This window comes from Petaurus breviceps, unplaced genomic scaffold (genome assembly GCF_028583685.1).
Source record: "Petaurus breviceps papuanus isolate PSGF00001 unplaced genomic scaffold, PetGlider_PUasm1.0 90760, whole genome shotgun sequence".
Lineage (NCBI taxonomy): Eukaryota > Metazoa > Chordata > Mammalia > Diprotodontia > Petauridae > Petaurus > Petaurus breviceps.
Genome location: NW_027187338.1, coordinates 9,036,458 through 9,061,929, shown reverse-complemented (window position 1 = coordinate 9,061,929; position 25,472 = coordinate 9,036,458). Strand labels below are relative to the sequence as shown.

Genomic DNA, 25,472 nt, shown 5'->3' with positions numbered 1-25,472 from the left:
TGTTCCTCTGATAACTCTGTGTTCCAATGCCCTCCCAGCTCTGACATATTATGTTCCAGCTTTAACATTCTGTGTTCTGGCTCTGACAACATCTTCTAATGCTCCTGTCTCTGACATTCTGTGTTCCAGTTCTCACATTCCATGTTCTAATACTCTATCTCTGACATTCTGTGTTCTAATGCCCTCCCCCCCTGACATTTCATGTTCTCATGTCTCTTCCAGCTTTGATGTTCCAATGTTCTGTTTCCTTCTTGTGGACTGGATCTGTGGTTCCATGGGCCTAGGGAACCCCCCATCACTGCCCTGCATCTGCTTGTCTGGGTTGTGACTTGTCCAGTGTCATTGGGCCCTGGGTGTGTCAGAGATGGGACTCAAAGCCAGATCTTTGTGGCTCTTGGGCAGCTTTCTGTCCCCTTTGCTTTGCTGCCTCTTCACAGGCCATTTTCAAGTTCCAATATTCTGTGTTTTAATGTTCTGTGTTGTGTGCTCTACGCCCTCCTAGCCCTAACGTTTGGTGAGTTTGTGAGCACTCACGAATCCTGTCAGTAGGAAGGGGCAGGGGACCAGGATGATATTAGCCCATCTAATGGTTTTTTCCTTGTCAGAGGCTGATACATTTTTGGTATGGAATGAGCAATGTTCATACATCTTTCTAAGCTGATTTATCTGTGAGAGGTCTTCTTATCAATGGAAAGATCCTTGTCATCCCTGCAGAGGAAAGCTGTTTGCTGCCACAAAGGAGTAATGGGATGTTTGGCGGGCAGCACAGATGGCAGGGACGGAGTCACCTAAGCTGGGGGGCGTTGGCGAGCCACTCCTTGCGAGCTTGCTGCAGGGAAGGCACCACATACCCTCTGTCCTCTGCTGGACAGTGGAGCTGAGCTTGGGCATTGGGCATTCCCCAGGAGGGCGGGGGCAGTGTTAGGCCCGAGATGGGCACAGGGCTTCTTGCCTTGCCTTGTTGTTGGGCACCCTGGGCGTCAGTGGGCAGGCATGACTTATGCATTCAAGAGGATCCCTGCTTGTTTGTCCTCACATTCTAGCAGCAACAACAGATGCAGTAACACACTCGATGGGATGATGAGGAAACTGCCTGAAAAGTGGAGAAGTTTGGCTTGTAACAGCTCATTACAAAATTTTCTCCTCCCACAGGCTTTTGCAGTGGATTCTGAAAGAAGACAAATTGGCTCAGAGGGAAAGAAAAATGTAGTCACTCCTTGGTTCTCTCTGAGTGGATTATCTTCTTTAGCTGTTGGGGCTGCAGAGACTCTCCCTCCACCCCCTCCACAACACGACCTTGATTTGAATCCTGGCTTCATTTTACTCCCTGTGTAACTTTGGTCAAGTCACTTAGCCTCTCTGGGCCTTAGTCTCCTCCTCTGTAAAGTCTCTAAATGCTACATAATGCTGTGTGTGTGTGTGTGTATGTGCCACTCATCACACTTGTCTGTTGGGATTTTCCTTGTTCCTTTGTGCCCCAGCCTATAATGGCATCTCTCTTGGTGCTAGTCACTGACACCCAGTGCTGCATCATCATTTAGAAGTGACCCTGAGCTCCCACAGGCTGGGGGCTCCAAGGCTCATGTGAGCTTTAGAAAGTCCTGCTGTGTCAGAAAGATCTCCAGTGTGGGCCTAATGTCATCTGAGAACCACAGGGCAGAGAAGGGAGAGAACAAAGGAGGAAGGGTGGAAGGAGGAGGCAGCCTTGGATGGAGGAAGAGGAGAAGGAAGCTGGCAGACCAAGCCAAGAAGCAGACCTTGGTGCTACAGGGAGCTCTCCTGGGCAACACCAGCAAGAATGACAAAGGGATGAAGATCTCACCACTAGCAAGTCTGGAGGGCATGAGGAGACATCCTGTGACCTGGGAACAGTGCTGTGTTTGTTTCTGCCAGAGCTAAGTGAGGCTAGCTGTCCTTTAAATTCAGGCCACCCTCCCTGCTTGGGGTTCAAGGAACATATCACCGCACCAGGAGTTCTCAGGTAGAATGGACCATTCTTTTAAAAATGGGCTTCCACAAGAAAGTTAAGCAATATGAAAAGGCAGAGAAGAACCCTGGCCCTTGTCAGGAAGTCACAGAATGGGACTGTAACAGAGGAGAAAGACAGAAAGAAGCCACAGAGAAAGCTTGTCAGTTGGGTTGTAGAGAGGCTGGGTCAGGAATGGCTTGCATAGATCAACAAAAGCAAGCATTTATTAATCACCAACTGCATGCCAGATACTGGTCTAGGCACAGGGGATACAAAGAGAAAACTGAAAGCCTCTCCTTTTAAAGAGCTGACGTTCTTCTAGGAGAGACAGTTTGTACAGAGTTGTCTACAGAGGATAAATACATGCAGAATCAATACAAGATGGGTTGGGAAGAGAGCCCAGATTTGCAGTTGGGAGGACCAGCTTCTTGGAGAAGATGGAGCTTGATCTGGATCTTGAAAAAAGTGAAGGGACAATGGAGAACATTCTGGACGTGAGGGATGGCTAGTGCAAGGGATGAGAGAGAGGTGGGAGAGGAGGCAGGCATTCCTGAAGCCGTAAGAGGCAGGAAGGGGAGGCTGAAAAGTGAGGCTTCCTGTGGCATTTAGATTTGATCCTGGAGGCCATAGGAGCCACCAGGGTTTATTGATTAGGGAAATGACATGGTCAGATCTGCTGTTAAGAAAAATCACTCTGATGATTGTGTGTGGAAGATGGATTGGAGGGTGCAGTGACTTGAGGCAGGAGACCCAGGAGACTTGGAGAGAGGTCATAGGGCCTGTCTGTCTGAGGGGAGAGGAGACAGATGCGGGTGATGTGGAAGGAGAAATGACAAGATGTGGGAAATTGCTAGATGGGATGAGGGAGAGAGGAGTAGAGGCAAACATTGTTAGGAACCTAGGAGTCCAGAAGAATGGTGAATGCATTTGATGGAAACAGGGAAGGTCAAGAGAGGGTTGGACTTTGAGGGGAAGATCATCTGTCCTAGATATGTGGAGTTTGAGATGTCTAGGGAACATCCAGGTGGAAAGGTCAAACAGAGTTGGTGATTCAGGACTGGAGCTCAGGGGAGCTACCGGCACTAGCCTACGGACCTATGAGTCATTTCCCTGGAGATGATCATTAAAGGCCTGGGAGCTGATGAGGTCATGGAGAGAGTGTAGAGAGGCGAAGACATCCTAGTACACAGTGCTGGGGAGCATCTCTGCCCATGGGCAGGACCTGGAAGACCCAGCAAACAAAGCATGGCCTCGACTGGGAGACTGGGACAGAGTAGTGCAAGAAAGGATACTGGGAAATATTTAACAGTTGGTTCTCTGAAAAAAAAAAGTGTGAACAACACACTTTTAAGTTTAATCTGCATCTCCATCACTCAAATCTAGGCAATCAACAAAACAGTAAATCAAGTCCTGATTTGTAACACTTGCTAATTTCTAGGTGGTCACCCTGAAAATTGAACTATTGGCCCAAGGCAGTAGGAGCTGGTTCCACCTTGGCCCTGGAGCAGAGTCACAGAAACCAAGAGAAGAGAGGGTACTGAGAGAGGTCAAGAAGGATGACTGAAAAGATGAGCAGGGGGAGTAGTTTATCATTGCTATCTTTGGGCCTTAGGTGGCCTTAGAGGTCCCTTCCAGTTTGGGAGAGGCTAGCATAGTGCATAGAAGGTCCCCCCAGTATGACCACCAGGTCATTGTTGGCTTTGGCTACAACTCATGAAACTGTCAACCAGGCCATGGAGAGGGAATCCACGGGGCTTATGGGGCCATAGGATTAGGACCTGACAAGGACCTGAGAGTTTATCTAATTCTCCCGGCCGCCTTATATTTTCCAAATGAGGAAATTGATTCCCAGAGACATAAAGTGATTTTTCCAAGTTGCACAGAGAGCAAAGCAGGGGCATTGGGATTTGATCCCAGGACCTCTAGCTCCAAATCTGGAGTACTTTACAACACCTTGATCTGCCTGGGGATCTGCCCACACTTATGATATCACAGACTTTGTGAAGCCTTGAGATGTCAGTTATAAATGAAGTGATAAGAACCAATTGAGTGTGTTTATGTGTGTATATGGATGTCATTGTGAGGAATCATATAATAAACCAGGTAGAAATGATTTTGGGGTCATTTGCTGTTTGGGAATTATCTCCTCTGTTAGTACAGGAAATAAGAGAATAGACTTTTTCTGAAAAGCGTTGAAATGAACATCCTAAAAGCCCAGGGGCCTCAGGCAGTGGGGCCCTGTGTTTGTAGTCAGAACTGTGTATCAGAGCAGAGGAAAGCAGAGGCCTGGGGACCCTGGAGGACAGGGGCGACCCTCTTTCTGAGGCTCACTTTTCTCTTCTGTAAAATGGGCTGATGTTTGTGCTCTCTACCCCACAGGTTTGTTGTTCAGAAACCATTCTGGCAAAGACTTATAGAAATGGGAGTCATTTGGATGCTCTTGAACCCCCTTTAAAGGCCAGCCGTGATGCTTCTCACAGCCTCCTCTGACTACCTCCCCCATCTCCTTTTTATCTTCCCTCCCCTTTACTTCTTGCCCCCTGTTTCTCACCTCTTCTTCCCTCCTCCCTCTCCCATGAGCCTTTCCTTGGAGTATCATTTGTTTGTCTCCGAAGTCTGTTTCATGTATGGGAGTGTATCGTTGTCTGATACCTGTCTGTGCTGGGACCTTGCCCTAACCTCCAGAAGGCAGGACAGGGACCATGTCTTTAGAATTTCGTGTGACCTCCAGTGCCAAGGACTGGGCCCTGCTTTCCTTTGCATAATGGGTTAGGTAGCTAATAGAGACCTTCAGGTGAATCTTAGTTAGAAGGAAACAGTCCCAGAGATGGACAGTGACTAGCCACGGACAAAAGGTCAATAGAGCTGGGATGCCTCAGGGCCTCTGACTCTGAATCTAGGTCCCTGTGTACCGCCCCCCGCCGCCCCCATCACGTCCTCCCTCACTTGGAAATGGAAAATCTGGCTTCTGTTCTGCCATTCGCAGAGACAGACTTCCATAATGGGCAGAATTGCAGTGGCAGACCTTTATTAACCTGGGACTATGGGAAAAGGAGTTATTCTGTAGATGTGAATTTTCTAGAAGCCAAGTACTATAAAGACTGGAGCCATCTTGGAAATTTGAGAGTGATTTGGGGGTGGGGTGCAGCGAGCCTGATTGTTCTACCTCCTGGTACATCTTCTTTGTCACATGGTGGGGATACATGCAGTTAGATCCCTTGTTAGACCTGAAGCCCTGGGGTTGCAACATTGCAAGCCCACCAGGGATCTGAGTTTGCTAACTGGCTAAGCATGAATGTGGGCTCAGTAGAATAGGAAAGTTGTATTAGAACCGGGCCCATTGTACCACCAGGCCCACATCCTTTAGATAAATTGTATGTAATGGCTAACCAGAAACTCTAGAGTTTGACCCTTAAAATTCTTTTTTTTTTTTCAAACCCAAATAAGTTGACTTCAGATTCAGTACATTTCCATGTTTTTCTTACAGAAATTATTCATGGTCTTCTAATTCAGTCCCAAGATTTAACCCAGCTACCCTGAAACCCTGGCCATGTGCTTTTCCCATTGTATGACAGTGCCTGGAATATCTCAATGGACTTGCTGGATTTTTACATTCCCAGAGTGCTTTCTTGCAATGAGGCTGTGAATTCCACCTTACCCCTCGAAACTCTAGGAGTGGTAGAATGGAGGGCGACAATCCCCGAGCTGCCATTTGCCAGCTTTGTGGCCTTGGCTAAGTCATGTCATAGATTTAGAGCTGATAAGGGGGCATTAGAGGATGTTAATGCAACCTTCATTTTACAGATGAGAAAGGTGAGGCTGGAGGAGATTATGACTTCCTCAAGAGGTAAGCAGAGGTGAGAGAAAAATCTCAGCCCGGGTTCTCTTTCCTCTGCATCATGCTGTCCCTTGATCTCTCTGGGCCTCAGTTCCCTGATTTGTAAAATAAAGAAGGATGTGCCACATGATCTCGACAGGTCCTTTCCAGATCTTTCATTCCCGGATCTATCTGAAAATTAATTTAAGTACATCCCAATGCTCATATCGGCCTCCATCCTCTCCCCCATGGTGAAGAATACATCCTGTTGAGGTTCAGAGGAAGGGTTTCCTCTACCCTCTTCTTACATTTCCTCCCAGCCCTTCCCATTCTTGGATTATGATATAGGGAGGGGGGAGGAAGAGAAAGTGCTTCCAGAACCCAGAGTATGGGATGACAGGCTAGACAGCCCTCTAGGGAGCAGTACTCTAGGGAGGTTGGGGGAGGAGTGGAACTTTTAATAGAACTTTGTATACATGCATATACACACCCACATGTACATATGCATATAATTTATGCAAATATATGTATACATACGCTAATACTATTAAGTTCTGTTCTGGGTGGACCCTTAGAATTCTTTAAGGAAAAGAGGATCTGGTCTAGGGTCTCTCTGGGATAAAGAGGAGAGAGGGAAGAAAGGAGCAGGGACCTGGGAGAGACAGAGTCCTGGATTGAAGTGAGAAGCCCTGCACTGCCACATGCTGCCTGAGTGACCTTTGCTAAGTCACTCTGTGTGTCACTTTCCTCTGATATAAAATGAGGGGGACACAGTAGATATTTCTGAAGTCCTTTTTAGCCCCTTCCAGACCCCAGGATCCAAAGGAGAGGCTCTTGGATGTGCCAGTTCCAAGTGGAAGAGAGGGTGCCCAGGAAGCTAACTGTGGGCTAGTGAGGCCTGAAGACTCTGGCCTGGATCCAGGCATCCTTCAAACACCAAGTATTCTTTTTCATTTTAATCATGTTTGATGGAAGTCTTTCTAATTGAATGTTATATACGCCTCTGCCCTCTTAGCTAAATAGGGTACCAAATACTTTCTTGTGCTGTTCTCTAATTGTTTCCTGTGTTTGAGCCTAGCCTGGCAATCCCAGAATGGGTTCACATCATGTTCTTCTTGCAGCAGAAAGCACTTCCTTTGAGCCCCTGCTCTGAGGCCCAGGTGACCTTGGGTGAATTACTTCAGTTTCCTCCTCTATGAATAGAGATACTGCTGCTTGCACTCCCTCCCAAAGCTATTGTGAGAATAGCTCTGAGGCAAACCATGAAGGACCATGGGCATCGGACAGCTGCCATTGGCATCCTCCCCACCCCAGCAACATGGGATGTGGGGCATATTGGAGGTACAGGATAAATACCCATCAATTGATTAATTGGATATAAAATCGAGCTCAGAAAAAAAATCTGAGTCTGTATATAGAAGCAAAAATCTGTCAAACAGATTAAACAGTGACAGCATGGGGAAAGCTAAGCGGCTTACACAAGGACGGAAGATAGATTGTTTAGTGAGACTGATGGGTTTCCTGTGACTGGGGATGGGGTGGGGATGGTAGTTGTCTCTAAAACCAATAATGAGATAATAGCAGATTCATCTAAGCTGGGACAGACTTTGACTCCTTAGTGGGTCTGTGATCTCCTTGGGGGTCCCTCTGCCTCCAGGGGAGATCACATGCCTTCTTATCCTGTTGGATACTCATCCCTGGCTTTCTACCAATTCTTCATGGAGGAAGGTTTGTTCAATAGGTGGATGCTCTCCTCTGAGTCTTTGAATATTTCCTGGCTTCTTGGGCAGCCCTCAGGCTGTCTATCTATCATCCCTCACTGTTAGTAAATGACTCGCTCACCTCTCCATTTGACCATGCATGTTCTTTTCATATACAAGTAGTTTTGGTAACATGTTACATATGAGATTTATTGCCTGAATTTCTCTGTCATGCCTACTTCCAATTTCAGTTAGAGTTAATGTAGATTTATTTAAATATCTACTATATATATGGTGTAGTGGATATCTTATTTTGTCCTAAGCCTCTTTGTGAAAAATAGGGATTCATATTGGACTAAGGACTCCCTATTCCACAAAAACCTCTGTAAAAACTGGACAAAAGTCTGGCAGAAACTAGGTTTAGACCAGCATCTCACATCATATACCACATCAAGCTCCCAATGGATACATGACCTAAATATAAAAGGTCATATCATAAACAATTAGAGGAGAAGGCCTTCACAACTATAGATGGGGTGAGGGTTCTTGAACAGTCAAAGAATAGATTTGATCATTTAGAAGAAAAAGAAACAGAGGTTCCTCTGATAAAGAACCAGATGATAAAGCTAGAGAGGGTAAAGATCTTCCCAGGTTCCAACAGCACAGGAAAGACTCCCAAACATGAAGTGGAGGAGGAGAGGGAATGGTCTGATCCCCAGGGACCAGAAGCATGTGCTAAGAGCCCTGGCTCACCTCCAGATTCATGCGACTTTAGGAAAATCCTTTCTCTTTACTTCACCTCCTTGGGCCTCAGTTTACTTGTCTGTGAAAAGAGTTCTTTCCAACTCTCTTAATCTAATGACTGCTTATTCCAAAGTAGCAAAACCAATTCCAATATCTGTGGTGATTTTAAGCTCATAAAGTACTTTCTTCACAGTCACTCTGTAGGGAAGATAGTGTGAGCATTATTGTCCCCATTTTACAGATGAAAAAACTGGGTCTAAAAAATGTGAAATAACATGTCTTTGGTCACCCAGCTAGTTAGGCCCGGAGCTAGAGGTTAAGTGCTGGTCTCCTCTTCCCTTCACACCACCACTGCCTCCCTGTGCACACCCACTCTTACACTGGAAAACCTCTTCCTCCTGGTCTGAAGCAGGAGAAGCCGACAGCTCTCCCAGTGCTCCCAGCAAGCTCCAAGGCTGGTCTTGGGCTCTGCCACCAGAGAGGGAGCCATTCTGGAGCTACCATCCTGGCCAGCCTGCTCTCCAGTGTCCACAGCACTGGGCTCTGACAGGGGCTGTTTCCCTTCCCAGAAGGCCATCAGACTGAATTGTAATCTCTGTGTTTGTTCTCTTTCTCTCCAAGGAGGAAGAGCGGACATTGCCTCGCCTGCCAAATGGCGTGAAACTTGTGTGTTACGTAGGTTTCCCGTTTTCATCATTTTCCCACTTTGTTCTATTCTTTGAGCACTGTTTATAGTCTGGGAGCACAGAGCCACTGGGGCTCTTGGGGAATTGGCTGCATGCTGGGTGTGCCCCTGAGGCCTTCTGAATCTTCCTAAATCTCATCCCTCTCTGGCACCTGGCACCTTTGGGTATCCTGATCCTTTTATCTCCCCCTCCTCTCTGCCTGACCTCTGCTTTTCTCCTCTCCATCCTGCCTAACCCAAGAAAGGCTGCTTTCCTAAGCATATCCTCTCTCTCTCCAGCTGCTCACTCTTTCCTCCTGCTCCTCTCTCATCCCACCATCCTCTCTACCCTCTCAGCACTTGCTTACTCTTCATCCCTCCCCTCAAAACTGATGGGAAGATTTTTGTGGGGTCATTGCCAGGCCTTGGGTTGGGAAACCAGAGGTAAGAACCCTTGGCCACCCCTGGGGAGGAAGGAGGGAGGGAAGAAGCAGCAAGTAGCAGCTGGGATTCGTTTGTGCCCTGGTAAGCTAGGAGGGCTCTGCAGCCTGCTGGAAGCTGGCCCTGCTCTGGGGGCTGGGTCTTTTACCTCACCTTCCTCAGGCTGGGCTTGGGTAGGTACATGAGATAGCGCCTTGCAGCTCACACTGGGTAGTGTGGAGGCAGAGAGAAGAAATACAAGAGCCAGAAGTGGGTGTTTTATTCTGGGGCCACGTTACTTAAAAAACACTGACTCTGCTTGCCCCAGATTTCCCCAAATACTTCATACAGACATAGCTCAGACAAAGTCTGAAGATTCTCTGGGAGGCCCTTCAGAAAGCTGTCAGGGACTGCGGGAAATGTAATACAGCAAGAAAACCCCCCAGCTTGGAGCCACAGGCTAAGGAGCTCAAGGAAGGCCATCCAGGATCCTCTTGGTATTTTACAGATGAGGACACTATATTCCAGAGAGAAGGGGTCTATCTAGCTGTCACCCAGCTTATTGGTGGTAGGAGCGGGATCTGAACCCATGGCTTTTGGCTCCAAATCCAATGCTTTGCCAGAGGACCATGGTCCAGATGCCAGCTCTGCTGTTTACTGACTGTGTGACCCTGGCCAAGTCCCTTTACCTTGATGGGTCTTAGGTTTACTGCCTGTAAAATGGAGGGGTTGAATTAGGTGGCCTCTGAGGTTCTTTCCAGCTCTAAATCCTGATGGTTCTGTCACAGGAATCTGATTTGTGCTAATCAGGAAATATTGAGTTAGACATTTGAAAGGGTTCCTCCCTCAGTGGACTGACCCAGTATGGATCCTGTAGGTAGGGCAGGACTGGTTTGACTGGGGGAGTCCGAAGTCTGCCTCAGGCCCCAGAGAAGCCCAGCCCCAGGACTAGTTGCAGGATTTAGCAATAGGACATACACTATAGCTCAGTAATCCAACCCATCAGACCCACAGTATAGAACAGAGAAGTCTTTGTTCCGAAGGGGCTCCCAGCCTGATGGAGGATAGAGAACTCAGCCTAAAAGAGAATGTAGGGGGATTTTCTCAGGACCAAGGGCCATGGCCTTTAACGCCGAGGCTCGGTAGGCTAAGGAACCTGCCTGTGGTCACACAGCCAGTAGGGGTCACAGGAAAGGTCTGACCCTAGGTTCTTCCTGACCCTGGTGCTAGCTCTCTCTTCCATGTGCCAAGCAAAGAACAGGCTGGAGTTTGTTTTGGGTGGATGGAGAAGAGTGAATGAGACTGCCTGACAGCTTAGGGGAGTCCTCTAAGTATTTGGGTTTAGTGGCTTTCCTCTGCCTTCCCCAAGTTCATGGTTGGGGTGTGTGTGTGAGTGTGTGTGTGTGTGTGTATACTCACATGTGCGTGCACACGAGTGTGCGTGTTTGATATTTGGTAGTAATCTAGGAAGAGGGGAGAAGATAGGGGACTGAGGCTTGGGCTGCTGTGACCCAAGACCCCTCTCTCCTGAAAAGGGGCAGATCATTGGAAGTCTCTTTTTGCCCACGTATCTTTTTCTTCTTTCAGTTGGGGTCTGGGCCATCAGTCAGACTCCTGGGGGCTGTCCGCCAACCATGGGGACCCAGACAGCCCCCGCAGTTGGAAGAACTGGAGGACCTCTCGGGAGCCAGCTCAGAGGCGCCTTCCCAGGGATCCCAGCTTCCCTCCCGTTGGGCAGAGGGCCCACAGCAGGCCCGAGGGGTAAGGTAGCCTGCTTCAGGGCGCATGGGCGGGGCTTTTCCCTTCAGTGTTAGGGCTCAGGGAGAAGCACTTTCTTACATGATCCACTGTACTTAGTGTCTTTTGTCTGGAGCCTGCTGTGGTCGAATGTCAAGTCCTTTCTTCCTTCCACTCGGAATTCAGTTCAATTCAAGAAACATTTAGTATATGCCTATTGTGTATAGAGCACTATGCTAGATTCTGTGGGAGAGGCAAAATTCAGAAGAGGCATAGTCCTTATTCCCAGAGTGCTCCCAGTCTAGTGATACACAAGTATAACCAGAATGCATAATATCACATATGTAATATTACAGGATAAGACAAAGGGGTATTTGAGGTCTGGGAGGGAAGGCTAGGACTGCCTACAGGGAATCTGGAAAGGACTTCAGGAGGAAGTGTCATTTGAGCTAGTCCTTTAAGGCATGGCCTGAGCCAAGGGGACTGAGGCAGGGGGACGGGGATGGGGCATTTGTCAGGAGCTAGTTCCATTTAGCTCTAGAGCACAGAAGTGCATAGTACCAGACAAGACTGGAAAGGCAGGTGGCCACTAGATTATGCAGGGCCTTGAATGCCAGGAAATACTAAGAATTCCCATTTTTGTCGAGTTTTAAAGTTCCCAGAGCACGTGCCTCCCCACAACCTTGTGAGAACAAGCCCTTTCCCATCTGTTTGCTCATCTGTTTACCCTAGAACAGACTGCTGCTGGTTATAGTCACTGTGGGTTTTGTGTGTATATCTTTCCTTTTTTCTTTATCAATAGCTGAAGACATTTGCCTTATTAATTGCTTTCTTGGCTAATGAATATTGCTAACATAATTGCTTTCCTGGCTAATGAATGTGATCAGGGTTGTAATTAATATAGAGCAACAGGTTTCAAAGTCCTTTTCTTCTCCTCCTTCAAATTGACTGTTTCTGCCAACAGGCTGGGCTTGCTTCTCCTTGGCAGAGCCTGGGCAGGGGGTGGGGTGGGTGGTGAGCCCCTCCGCCTTCAGGCCCAGGCTCCTGTGACAGGCAGGATGCTCCCTCCCCTCTCCCCCATCAGGAACATCACAGGGTGGGCAGCAGAAGTCACCTGGGAACTGGAGTTAGCCTGGGTTCAGTTCTGCTTTTTACCAGCTTTGTGGCTTGGGGCAAGGCCTTAACTTCTCTGGACCTCAGTGTGTGCTCAATGTCCGGTCATTTGGAGAGAGCTTCACAAGATTATCTTGAAGATTACTGAATCCTATGATTTAGGACAGAGGGAAGAGCATTGGATTTGGAGTCAAAGGACTTGGGTTCAAAACCAGATTCTACTGCTTACTCTCTCTGTGACCTTGGACAAGTCACTTGCCCCTCTGGGCCTCAGTTTTATCATCTGTACAAATGAGGAGGCTGGATTAGATGACCTCTATAGGCCCTTCCAGTTCTAAACCTAGGCTGTTTTGTCCCTGCCCTCCCTCTTTCCCTTTGAGATATATGAGCATATGGGAGATATGGGAGCATATGAGGATTGCTGGCCTCCCCAGGCCCAGCCCTTTGGATCAAGCTGGCTCCTTGTCTGATCCCTCCAAAATCATTTTGGGGTGAGGGGAGCAGCAGCCAGCTGTGCTCTGAGTCCAAGCTCCTGCCTTTCCTTGTCCGGGCCTGGCCTCCAGCTAACAAATGCTTCTTTGTGATCTCGCCAGGGTCAACACCCCCCTAATACTTGATTTGTAGTAACTGGCTGGCATTTTTACTCATCAGGAGCTGTCTGCCCTTTTCTCCAGAACAGCTCTCCTGGGTTCTTTGTTATCCTCACAAAATATTGCTTTGGGCATCTGTCATATCCTCTGTCTGTTTCCTCTTGTGTTGGAGGAGGGGGATGCAGAGAGGAGGGAGACAGGCGCGGAGGGAGAAAGCGGCAGCAGCAGAGCAGAGGGAGGGAGGGATGGATGGAAGGGGATGGATAGAGGGATGGATGGATGCTTGAAAGGAGGAGACTACAGAAGCCATTCAGTGGGATAAAGAGCTCAGATGAGTCAAAATCACAGAACCCCAAGGGCCTTCTCATCCCACCTGGACCTGACTGCAGAGTTTGTACGTTTGACTGGGTTCTTTCTGTCTTGTTTTTGTTTTTTGTTTTAACTGTCCATCCATGTGGTATCATAGGATTCAGAGACAGGGAGGACCTTAAAGATGACCTTGTGCAGCCCCCTCATTTTCTGGGAAAACTGAGGCACAGAGAGGGAACCTATGTGTTCATGGTCACATAGCTCATGAGTCAGGCTTTTCAGGTCTTCTTATCAGACCCAGTGCTCTTGCTCCTGGGCCACACTGATCCCTGGGCGAGGCTTGGTTCATTGGCAAAATATCGAGCTGCTTCTGGCTCCAGGAGGAGGTCCTCTGTTGGGCAGAGAAAGGCCAGGGCTAGGTGCCCATGACCTGTGGTCTATCTGTAAAGCTGCATGAAGCAGCCATGAGGACATCTTGCTGTTTATTGAACTTTCACTTCCCTCTGTTTCCCAAAGATGTGGCTCACATGTTTTCTTCCTCCTCATCCTCCTGTTCTGTCTTGTCTCAGGGAGGAGCAGGTCCTGGACTACCAGAGCAGCTTCCTCAGCTTGCCCCCAAGCTCACCAGGCCCCAGCCCTGCCCACTTCCTTGAAAGGCCAGGGAGGGAGTCAGTCCCTTGTCATGCTTCTGAGTCTCAACTCATCACCCTATCCCTTTTCTTAAAAAGATCAGAATGAACTGTCTGGCATCTGATGGCTGGTAACACCTCTTTGACCCTGTGCCCCTCAGGCTGGGGTCCTCCCAGTGCTTGGCAGGGACGGGCCATAGAAGCTTACCTGACTGCCATACTCTAAGTCTTCTTCCCTCCTTCCCTTTTCCCATTTCTCCCCTTTCTCCCTTTTCCTTTCTCTCTCTCCTTCTCTTCCTTCTTCTTTCCCCCCTTCCCACATTTATCAGTTAACCACTGCATAGCCCTGTGCTAGGGAATATACAACACTTAGAAAAGCCATGGGCCTTGCCCTTATGGAGCTCCCAGTCTGAGGTCTGGTGGAGTGTTCCCGATGGGGGCTCCGGACAAGCTTTAAGAAGAGGTGGTATTGCTGCTGGATTTTAGAGAATGGGAAGACAATCAGCAGGCAAAGGAAGGGGGGAGGAAAGGAGGAACAGTGCTAGCCAGGCTCTCTTTCTTAGGCGCCGTAGGTAGAAGTCTCCCTTGTCTGACAAAGAGAGGCGTCAATGGCCTTCCTAGAGTGTGAATGAGCCAGCTGGCCAGCCACGCCCCTCCTGGCTTCCGGCTCCTCTGGGAGGTGAAGGAAAGCAAGCCTTCATGGTGGAATCAGGCTGGCAGAGGGAGGAGGGTAGAAGCTAACTTCACCCTCTCAGATCTGGAACTATGCTGGGAGGAGGTGTGCCCAGGCGACTTAGGAGATGGCCTTGCTGGATGCTGGCGGGGTTGAGCTCAATAAGCAGGAAAAACAGACTCAGCAGAGGTGTAGGGGAAACTGAGAGAAGGACCCCTCCCCCCCAAAAAACAGCACATTTGATAACAACTGCTCACAGTGGCCCTGGGAAGTGATTGTTCCAAATATCACTATCTCAGGGAAAGTGACTTGTCCAAGGCCACACAGCTGATAAATGGCAGAGCAGGGATTGGCATCCAGGTTTCCTGCCCCAGAGTTCAGTATTCTCCACTGCTTCTCACTGCAGTTACAAGATAATACTGTCCCCTGTATCTGCTGGCAGTTTCTGTCCCCAAACAGCCCAGTGGCAGGGCAGGGGCCTGGGGGTTAAGGCAGCTTATTCTTGGGGAAGGCCAGACTGTGTGTGTACAGTCAGCCATACATATAGCCTCTCAGTTGTTCCCAGTTTCATGGAACCATTGCTTTTTAGGGAAATGTCCCTTAAGCTTTGTGAAACTGACTCTACCTGGGATTAGTACTTTATACCAGAACTATAACAAAAATTTCTTCACCTGGGGCATAAACATTTAGGGGAGATGGTAGCACAGAGCAGAGGGAAGAGGAAAGGGGGCCACCTCTGTGGGGATAGAGGGAAGGCAGGCTTCAGGAGAAGGGGGCTGCAGTGGCAGAACTGTGTGTGTGTGTGGGGGGAGGGGAGGATGTACCGCAGAGCAGAGGGGAATACCCTTTCCCCAATTTTGGTCCCTCAGGAAAAAGCCCCACCTGTCCCACCCTTGTTAATGATCTGCCTTACATAAAGATAGCAATAAATTTTTATTGAATTGCATTGCGAAAATAGGAGTTAATTGAGCCCTAGGTCCTCAGATTCTTCCCTGGGCCCATTTGGTCCCTAGAGGCTTCTGTTCTGGGTCAGGTGGCAGGGTTTGAGGTGCATTCCTTGGAAGTAGCTGCAAGGTATTGGTTGGGGATGTGTCCAGAGCCAGAGACCAGTTTACTTGTATCTGTAATGCCCAGCAAGCCAGTGGTTTCCTCCATCGGGGAGATGGGACTGAGACTTTGGGTTCAGCTCTTCTTACTGATCCATAGGGGCATGCCTGACTGATCAGCAAGCCAATTTCAAGTCTGTCTGCTGGCTCATATCAGGGGAGAATTTGGAGCTGCCCCCAGGGATGGCCTTTCCCTCCACTCAGACTTGTCATGTCATGGGAGGTAGACAGTGAGGCGTCAGGGGCCCAAGACCACCGGAGGGGAACCAGGGAGGCAGAAATCTTTACACAATCCTCACCCAGTTCAGAATTGTATTGCTTTTGACCGAGGGCCAGATAAAGTCTCCATGGAGCAAGGCACCTGGTAAATGTTGGTTGATTGATTTGATTGCTTAAGTACTTTTTCTTGGGCTCATTCATTCATTCATTCCCTCATTCACAGCAAAGCTAAGCACAGTGAGATCTTTTTTTAAATTTTAATTTATTTTTTCAATGAAAAAATTTACCTCTCCCGTTCACCTTTCCCCTTAAATGTTTTTTGACAATGAGATCTTTAAAATAAATTATAAAAATAACAATAGAACAAAATTAGAATGAGTTTCTGAGCGATAGAAGAGGTCATATTTGGGGGCTTATTTTACAGAAAGGAGTCATCAGATAAGTATAGGAAAGGCAGCAGTGGCTGGTGATAAGAGCTCTGGGAAGAACTGGGACATGGTGGCTCCCGCTCCCACCTCTCACACATAGTAGCTGCATGACCCTGGGCGAGTCACTCTGGTATTGGAGTCTGGAGGCCCTGGGTTCAAATCCTGATGGCTTGGCAAGACCCTTCACCTCTCAGTGTCTCAGGCAAGTTGATCTATGTTGATAGAGAAGGGTCCTCCCAGGGCTGATAAATAACAGGTCCAGTAAGGGGACGTTTGCTTGTCTGTAAAATGGAAATGATGAGACTTGAGATGACTCTGCTGTTGGGAGGTGAAGGCCAGCTCCAATGGGGCGGGTGGCCTGCGTAGCCTTCTAGCGTTTGTATGTGTGTGTCCTGTGGACCATCCAGGAAACAGGTGAGCTAAGCCATGGTAGAGAGTGGTGTGGAAGAGGAGCTGTGGCAGCTCACAAAAGATGGACTGAGGCAGAGAGAGAGGGAGCCCATGGCAGGATGTCTGCCAGTGTAGCCCAAGTACTTAAGTGCTCAGGTAAGTGCCCATCTCACAGGTGGTTGTGATGAAAGTGTGTTGTGTCCTACTTGGAAGGGACTCTGTGGCCACCCCCAGGTCACCTGGCACCTCAGCAAGCTTGAAGACCTGCATGCAGTGAGAGAGAGCCCACCTTCCTCGCAAGGAAGATTTTGGGAGATTTCCAATTGTCAGAAGTGTTCCTTGACATCGTTCTTCAGTATGCCTCTTTGCAATAGAGTGTAAGTTCCTTGAGGGAAAAGACATTCTCATTTTTGTCTGTAATCTAGGCATGTGGTGTAGTGGATAGAGCGCTGGGTCTGAATTTGGGAAGGCTCATCTTCCTGAGTTCAAATCCAGCCTCAGATACTTACCAGCTGTGTGACCCTGGGTAAGTCACTTAACCCTGTTTGCCTCAGTTTCCTCATCTGTAAAATGAACTGGAGAAAGAAATGGCAAATTACCAGGATCTTTGCCAAGAAAACCCCGAATGGGGTCATGAAGAGTCATACAGGACTGAACAACAGCGGCTGGCACCGTGCCTGCCACATAGATATAATGGTAACTTGGAAGATTTTCTGATTATTGTGGTAAACTCTGAACTCCATGATTTGGGAAGGATAGTGACAAAGGAGAGGAAATCCAGAAGAAAGACAGATCTGGGAATGGCTAGAGCAGTGGACAGAGCCCTGAACCTGGAGTCAGGAAGACTGGAGCTCAGATCCAGCCTTAGCTACTTAGTAACTGTGTGACCTTGGCCAAGTCCCTTAACCTCTGTGTGTGTCAGTTTCTTCATCTGTAAAATGGGGATAAATACAGTAGTTGTGAGGGTCAAGTGAGATAATATTTATGAAGCATGAGGAGAGTGTGTGTTACAGAGTAGGTGCTACATACACTGAGGAAAGAAGACCCAGAAGGGGCAGAACCACAGTATTCTAAGTGTCTGAAAGGTTCTCATGGGGAAGAAAGATGAGATGTATTCTACTTGGCCCAGAAGACAGAACTAGGAGCAGTGAAGCCAAGAGGCACCTTTTGACTTCGTGGAAGGGAAACTTTCTTAACTATTGGGATCTGTCCAAGAGTAAGACCGGGTTTTGTGGAAGATAGTGAGCTTCCCATCACAGGAGATATCAGGAATATTGTCAGGCACATTGGATTTGATGGTCTCCAAAGCCCCTTTCCACTTGGACTCTTTTTAAAAAAATATTTATTTTTAGTTTTCAACATTGACTTCCATATGATTTTGAATTCTAAATTTTCTCCCCTTCCCTTCCCTCCCCCTCCTTAGAGATGGCATGCAATCTGATATAGGCTCTATGTATACATTCCTATTAAACATTTCCACATTAGTCATCTTGTAAAGAAGAATTAGAACCAATGGGAGGAACCATGAGAAAGAAGAAACAAAAAAAGAGAGAGAGAGCAAATAGTCTGCTTCCATCTACATTCAGACTCCAAAGTTCTTTCTCTGGATGTGTATAGCATTTTCCATCTTTGGGGTTGTCTTAGATCCTTGCATTTCTGAGATGAGTAAAACTATCTAAGTTAGTCATTGCACAATGTTACTGTTACTGTGCATGATGTTTTCCTGGTTCTGCTCACTTCACTCAGCATCAGTTCATGTAAATCTTTCCAGGTTTTTCTGAAGTCTGCCTGCTCATCATTTCTAATGGAACAATAGTATTCCATCACATTCATATACCACAACTATATCAGCCATTCTCCAATTGATGGATATGCCCTCAACTTCTAATTCTTGGCCACCACAGAAAGAGCTGCTATAAATATTTTTGTACATGGGTTACATTTTTATGATCTCTTTGGGATACAGACCTAGTAATGGTATTTCTGGGTCAAAGGGTATATAGAGTTTTTTAGCCCTTTGGGTATAGTTCCATATTGCTCTCCAGAATGGTTGAATCAGTTCACAACTCTACCAACAGTACATTCCATTCTACTAGAGGGATACAGTCCATTCACAGATAGGTAATTGTAGGCTCTGCACAAAATAAATGCATTGCAGAGTGATTGGGGGATGGGGAGGCAAGGAGGAAAGAAGCCTTGGCAAGTGGTGATGTCAGAAAAGTAGGAGGCAACCCTGGAAGGGAGCCTTGAAGGAAGCTGGGGCAAAGGGGAGGAAGGAGGGCCTTCAGGGGAGGAGGGGACATCTGGTGCAAAAGCTGGGGGCGGGAGATGGGGTGCTGTGTGCAGGAAGCACCGAGCTGGCCAATTTGGCTGGGGTTTGGAATGCCTGAGGGGGAGTAATGTGCACTCAGCCTGGGGAGGTGGGCAGGAACCAGATTGTGAAGGACTTTACGTAAGAAACACAGGAGCCTGTCTTTGATCCTAAAGGCAGTGGGAAGCTTGGGAAGTTACTACCGGGGAGTGACATGGTCAGATCTGTGCTGGAGGGATAGTGCTTTGGGAGTTAGAGGGGGAGAGGAGCAGGGATGTGGGGTCCCTTCTGCAAGGAGCCATTACAGGCCTCCCCTCCAACACTGTGGCTCACATATGCATGGATTTGTCTGCATGTCGTCTCCCAGTTAGCCTGGGAGCTCCTTGAGAACAGGGGCTGGCTTTGGCCTTGCTTTGCATCCCCAGCACCTAGCATAGGCCTGGCCTGTAGGATAATAACTGCTAACTGATTGGCTCATTGGAGTAGGGTGGGGATGGATGGGAGAGATGTTTTAGAGAGAGAATAAAGAAGTGTGGCAACTGATTGGGTCCCAGTGTTGGAGAAGAGGGAATAGTCAAGGACAATTCCAAGGTCATGAACCTGTGGTCAGGAGCAGAGGGAAGACTGGGCAGGGGGGAAGATGGTGAGTTTGCTTTGGGTACGTGTCTGAGAGCCCTATGGCCCATTCAGGGGAAGATGTCCAGTGAGAAGCTGGAGATAAAGGCCCGGAACTGGGATGTGGCCTGGACACATAGATCTGGAGTCAGTTGCATGGGGATGGTAGTTAAGTCAGTGGGAGCTAATGAGATTCCCCAGAGGGAGGGTGGAGTGAGAGAAGAGAACAGAGCCTTGTGGGCACACCTACACATCGGGGGCAGGAAATGTTTGATGAACCTGTAAAGAAGACTGAGAAAGACTCCTGTCCCGGGGGAGGAGAACCAGTACAGAGTAGGGTCATGAGACCCTGGGTGTGGGGGGTGGGTAGGGGTGTCATGTGCTGCTGAAAGGTCAAGAAGGGCATGGGCTGAGCAAAGGCCACTGCATTTATCAGCAAAGAGATCCTTGGTGGCCTTGGAGATGAGAGATTCAGTCCGATAGCAGGGAAGGAAGACAGATTGCAAGGGGCTAACAAGGGAGTAGGAGGTAAGAAAGTAGAGGCAGTAAGTGTAGACAGTCTTTTTTTAGGAGTTGGGCCTGTGAAAGAGAGACGAGTATAGAGCAGAAGCTTCTGGGGGTGGTGAGGGCAAGGGCAGGGGTTTTACCATCAGGTTCATGGGCAGCAGAGGAGGAGTTGGGACAAAGAGAAGTGGAAAATTAGGTCAAGAGAGAGACTCTGGGGCCATGCCCCTGGAAGAGATAGGAGAGGAGAGGATCAAGGGGCAAGAAGGGCGGCATCTATGAGACTGGAGCAAAGCAGAGCAAAGGGGGTGGTGCTGAAAGCAGAAAGTTGGGAGCTTCTTCAGTTGACCATGGCCTCCATTCAGTGAAGCACGAGGCTGAGAAGGGGTGGGGAGATACTTGGTGTAGTTGGCTGGAGAAGACGAGACGAGGCCTGGAGCAGAAGCTGTGTGGGGAATGCAGTGGGGTCACAGAACAGGACTGGGGTGAAGCAGTGAGGCCCAGCTGAAGTCTGTAGGGGACTGGGCCAGCTCTGATTCTATATAGTGCCTTTAGCAGAAGTGAAGAAGGTGGTTTCTGGGAGAGTTGGCAGGACTGAGGTCTGGAATGAGATGAGCAGCCGTGACCTCATCAGACCTGACCATCCAGTTGAGGCCTCCCTCAGGCCAACAGAAAAACCCTCCTCCATTGTGTTGTCTTGAGGTGGCCCAGCTTTGGTGGTGGCAGTGGGGCTTTAGCATGCAGGGTGTGCTGGAGGAGACTGCATCTTAGCCCTGGACTGACCACTGAGTCCCTGTGTGGCATGGGCAAGTCACTGCCTCTGCTTGGACCTCTATAAAAGGCAGAAGCTGAACCAGAGACTTTCTGAGGGTGTTTCTTGGAAATCTCTCATGCCTCCTACTGTGACAGACAAGACCTAGGATAGTGAGAGGGTGCCAAGGAAAAGCGAAGGATCCGACAGTCTAGAGGGGCTGAAATTAGGAGACAGATTGGCACAGAGAACAAAGCTGGGCATAGCTCTGATGCTGATACTTGAACTTCTTTACCCTTGTGCTGTTTCTTGCAATAAGAATCTTCCCTCAAGCTAGGCCCACTTTTGGGGCAAAGGGGAATTACCACTGAGCTCCCCTAATCCCAGGACTAGGGAAGCTTCCCTATGACCTTTAAGTTTACCCCATCCCTCATGTATTGGTCATCAGCCAGAAGTGTGGTCAGTTGGTGAGGTGGAAAGGGTCCTGCCCTGGGAGTCAGACCACTTGCCACTTTCATATTATTGGGGAGGAGGCTGAACAGTGGGTGGCAGTTGAGAGCACTTTGCAAACTAAGGAGAATAGTGGAATGTTGTAGGGATAAATGCAAAGTCCTACACTTGGGTTCAAAAAGTCAACTGCACAAGAACAGGATGGGCAAGATAAGGATAGATAACAGTTCATGTGAAAAAGATCTGGGGCTCCAAGTGGACTGCATGTTCACCGGTGTGACCTGGCAGCCTAAAGTTTCATTAGTTTTTTTTTGTATTAGAAGCAGGTAATTCAGAAGAGGGAGGTCATGAATATCATTCCATACAGGTCTGGTCCCATCACATCTGAAGCATCCTCTTCAGTTCTGGGGCTCTATTTTAAGAAGGGCATTGACAGACAAATAGGAAGAGATCCAAAGGAGAATGTCCAGGGGACTAGTGGCTATGCTTCAGAAGAATAGGTTGAGGAAAGTGGGAATGTTTTAACATGGAGAAGAGAAGACTCAAGAGAAAGATAGAATAACTTTTTTTCGAGTATTTAAGGGGTTATTGCTTGAAAAAGGGATTAAGTTGGTTCTGCTTGACCCTGGGGCAGTAGGTGGAAATGATGAAGAGAAGTTACAAAGATTCTGTGGGAGGAGATGCTTCCTAACAATTGGAATGATCCCCAAGTGGAATGGGCTGCCGCAGGGACAAGTGGGGGTCCCCCACCCCTGGGTACTTCTTAGGTCCTTAGAAAAGATGCCTGCCCAGGGAAGGCTTAGGTAGATGGCCTCTTCCAGCTCTTCAGTTTTATGCAGAGGAAGGGGAAAAGAGAGGACCTCAGTGGAAGGTGAGTGGAGGGACTTTGGCTCGGACCTTCTGGAGGGCCCACGAGCTCCGTGAGGGCGTGGATGATGCTTTAGCTAAATTGTCTATCTCTCTCCAGTGCCTGCACACAGTAGGTATTTGATAAGTGCTCATTGAATGAAGGGATGGATACTGGGAGGGAGAATGGACTCAGTATCTGGGGTAACAGTCAGTAAGGCCCCTTCCCCTTTTCTTCGGCTCCCTTGCATTCTCTCTGGATGGTGTCTCTGCTCACTGAATCCTTCTCCCTTTTCTGTTCATCTCTGCTCTGATGGCTGGCTCCAAAGGCAACCAGAGATGTCTCCAAGGAAGGGGAGAGAAAGCCTGTCTCCCATCTGGGCAGAGCATCTGTGCCTGCACCCGCAGAGAAGCCACTGAACCCAGGTAAGTGTGTGTGCCCAGGGTTGGTCACCAGGCCCAGACACCAGTGAGTGACCTGCCTGAAGGGAGGAGGGGGAGCAATAGTGTGGTGCAAAGAGCCTAAGGCTGGTAGGAAGAAGGCTGGGATTCAGGTCCCAGCTCTACCACCTGCTAGAGATGAGACCTTGGACAAATCATTTCATAGGGTTTAGAGCTGGAGAGAGACCGCCTGGGTTGCTAGGTCTCACAGTAGATCAGGTGCTGGGCCTGGAATCAGGAAGACCTGAGTTCAAATCCTGCCTCAGACACTTACTAGCTTTGTGACCCTGGGTAAAGGGCTCGACTTTTCTCAGCCTCAGTTATCTCACCTGTAAAATGGGGATATTATAGCCCCTCTCTCACAGGGTTGTTGTGAGAATCAGATGAGATCATATTTGTAAAGGGCTCCCTGTTATTATTGGTCTAACCCTGTTCATTTCACAGATGAGCAGGCTGACCCCAGAGGGTGTGAGTGATTTCCTTACAGTCTCACAGGCAGTTGTGGCAGAGCTAACAGTGGAACCTGAGCCTCTTACTCCAAAACTGATGCTCCCTAGTAACCACCATGCCATGCAGTTTCCCTCTCTTCTGCACCTCTCAGGGCCTCAGTTTCCCCATCTGTAAAATGAACAGGTTTGGCTAGATGGTCTTGATGGTCCCTTGTGGCCCTCATAGTCTATGTGGTGGGGAGGGGGCAGTCCTCCCTGCCGTGCTTGGTCCAAGCTCTGCTGTCCAGACTCCAGGAGTGAGGAGGGAAGGACTGTCTTTGAGAGACTCTGTTAATGTTGTCACCCACCCCTTCCTTGGAGGCTGCGTCCACTGGGAAACTCAGCATTCTGCACTTAGGAAGGCTGGAGGAACAGGCCTCTCATTCCTCCAGGAGATGCTGAGAAGGTAGGAGAGAGGAGGAGCCAGCCCCTCCCTCCTTCCCAGAGAGCCGAGGAGCTCAGGACAGGGGGAAGAGTAGTGTGCCCTGCCTCTGAGTGTGGTGCACGGGGGCTGCTGGGGGCTGCTTCTGAGCTGGCCCTGTTGGGAATGGCGATGCATGAGAGCTGGGGGCCTCTCCTGACTTCTGTGCCAGGAGTCACTTGGGCCCTGCCTCTGGAGGTGAGGGCTCCCATTGGAGTGGCGCCAGATGCCAAAGACTGAGTAATAGTAGCTCCGGTTTGAAAGATGCGAGGCGAGGGAGTAGCAAGGGCTCTGTGTCTGCAAGCTGAAGGTCTGGGTTCTGATTTTTACTCATCAGTCATATGAGCCTGAGTCAGTCACTTACCTTCTCCCAGCCTCATCTGTAAAATGTGGGCATTGGACTGATTTTCAGGGTCCCTTTCAGCACTCAGTCCTATGTAGTGCTTTAATCTTTGCAGAGCACTTTTGTCCCAGCTCTGTGCAGAAGGAAGAAACTGAGTGTCTTAAGAGTTGTTTCAGGCTGCCGAGCCAGCGATGGGAGAGGGTGAGGGTGAGCCTACGTCCTCTGATGTCCAGTCCGGGCTCTAACATGCTTCACCAAGTGTGGTGGCCATTGATGGAGGAACGGCCCCTCTCCCTGGGCCTCCCTCACCAGAACTCCGAGGCCAGGCGCTCCCTCAGGCCGCAGGCCTGAACCCTTCTCTTTGACTTTCAGCCGAGCCCAAGGCGAGGGAGCAAAAGAGACGGCCGCCCAAGGAGAAGCCACTGTCGGTGCCGGGCCCTTCCCTGCAGCTCTCGGGGGAGCAGGTGCGCAGGGCGGTGGCCGAGTCGCTGAGGGAGGTACTCTTGAAACGGTGAGGCCCCTTTCTGATCGCCCTGGGAGGCCCCGGCAATTTGAGATTGGCCTCAGTTTCCCTGTTAACCTGGCTATGTGTTCTGGTTAGAGTTGTTTGGAACCTTAGAGATCATCTCGTGCAGTTCCTTCCCTGGACATTTATGAAATGATAAAGTGGGGGCAGGCCAGCTGGTTCTTTGAGGACTTGCCGGGTGGGAAGGGGGCCACAGGCACACGTGAATAAGGCACGGAATAAAAGGGTACAGAGACGAGCAGCAAAAGGGGTACAGAGGCAGGGAGTGGGGGATGGGATGGCGAGGGGAGTCGGGCAGCGTGAGGAAGAGAAGGGAGAGGGAGGCAGAGAGCATTGCTCCTGTGACTGTGGATTAGTCAGGAGCACTGGGCAGCAAGGAACCAGTGGAGAGGGAAGACAAGGCACCGGAGTTTGGGGCCTCATTTTCATAGGGTTTTTTTGGGAAACACTCCTATTTATTTCACCTTGGGGTTAGTTCATTAGCATACCCAAATTGTCTCAAAATTACTGCTAAAACTTCAAAGTTAACGTGTCTGCATCATCTTGAAATTATCAGTAACATTTGGTGTTCTGCTGGTCCTACTGCAAAGGTCTGGAACTTGGCCACATTTTTTAAATGACTGGGATTATCCAGTCTTGGGGAACATCTGCTGTTGGGAGACCTTGGGAAAAGGTAGTATGATGTTATAGGACAAACCCCAGTGTGGAGTTTGCAGTGAACTCTCATAATGGACATCCTGCCAGCCAGGATCTTCTCTGCTGGGGACAGAAGACCTGGGAGCAGGCCCAGTTCTCCTATTTACTGTCTGTGTGACCTTGGGCAAAGCAATCACTTCCCTGGGCCTCAGTGTCCCTATTTGTAAAATGAGGGCCTTGGACTAGGTGGCCTCTCCAGCCTAGGCCAGGAAGGGTACCCTGATCCTTGGATCTGGAGCCAAACAATCAAAACTGAAGGAAAAAAACCAATTGAGCAGTTGGCCTTTATGGTAAATACTAGCCCAGTCCACCGAAAACCAGGCACTTGGCAACTGGAGGCCTCCAATCCCCCCAAGTGCTGGCCTCTGCCTCTCCCAGGCTGCAGGAGCCTGCCAACCTGGCTGTGGGTGAGGAGGCCGTGAGGGGCATTGCTGCCAACATCGAGGCTGCCATCTTTGACCTCATGCAGTGCACTGACTACCGCTACAAGACCAAATACCGAAGCCTGGTGTTCAACCTGAGAGATCCCAGGAACAAGGTGATCTGGGCCTGGGAGAGGGGGAGGTGGTGAT

General features: G+C 49.1%; 3 protein-coding genes across 3 annotated transcripts in view; 1 reads left to right on the top strand and 2 right to left on the bottom strand.

Moving 5' to 3' along the window:
* The window catches only part of KPNA6 (karyopherin subunit alpha 6), a 387,231-nt gene that overhangs the window by 327,473 nt on the left and 34,286 nt on the right, over nucleotides 1-25,472 (bottom strand). The gene's annotated exons all lie outside the window — the stretch shown is intronic.
* TMEM39B (transmembrane protein 39B) overlaps nucleotides 1-25,472 on the bottom strand; it is a 319,933-nt gene that overhangs the window by 260,175 nt on the left and 34,286 nt on the right. The gene's annotated exons all lie outside the window — the stretch shown is intronic.
* The window catches only part of SPOCD1 (SPOC domain containing 1), a 48,170-nt gene that overhangs the window by 13,071 nt on the left and 9,627 nt on the right, over nucleotides 1-25,472 (top strand). Inside the window, exons 3-7 of the mRNA XM_069068041.1 lie at nucleotides 8,852-8,905; nucleotides 10,902-11,075; nucleotides 22,315-22,411; nucleotides 24,051-24,189; nucleotides 25,279-25,438. Coding sequence (XP_068924142.1) covers nucleotides 8,852-8,905; nucleotides 10,902-11,075; nucleotides 22,315-22,411; nucleotides 24,051-24,189; nucleotides 25,279-25,438 — 624 coding nt within the window. The remainder of the gene's footprint in view (nucleotides 1-8,851; nucleotides 8,906-10,901; nucleotides 11,076-22,314; nucleotides 22,412-24,050; nucleotides 24,190-25,278; nucleotides 25,439-25,472) is intronic.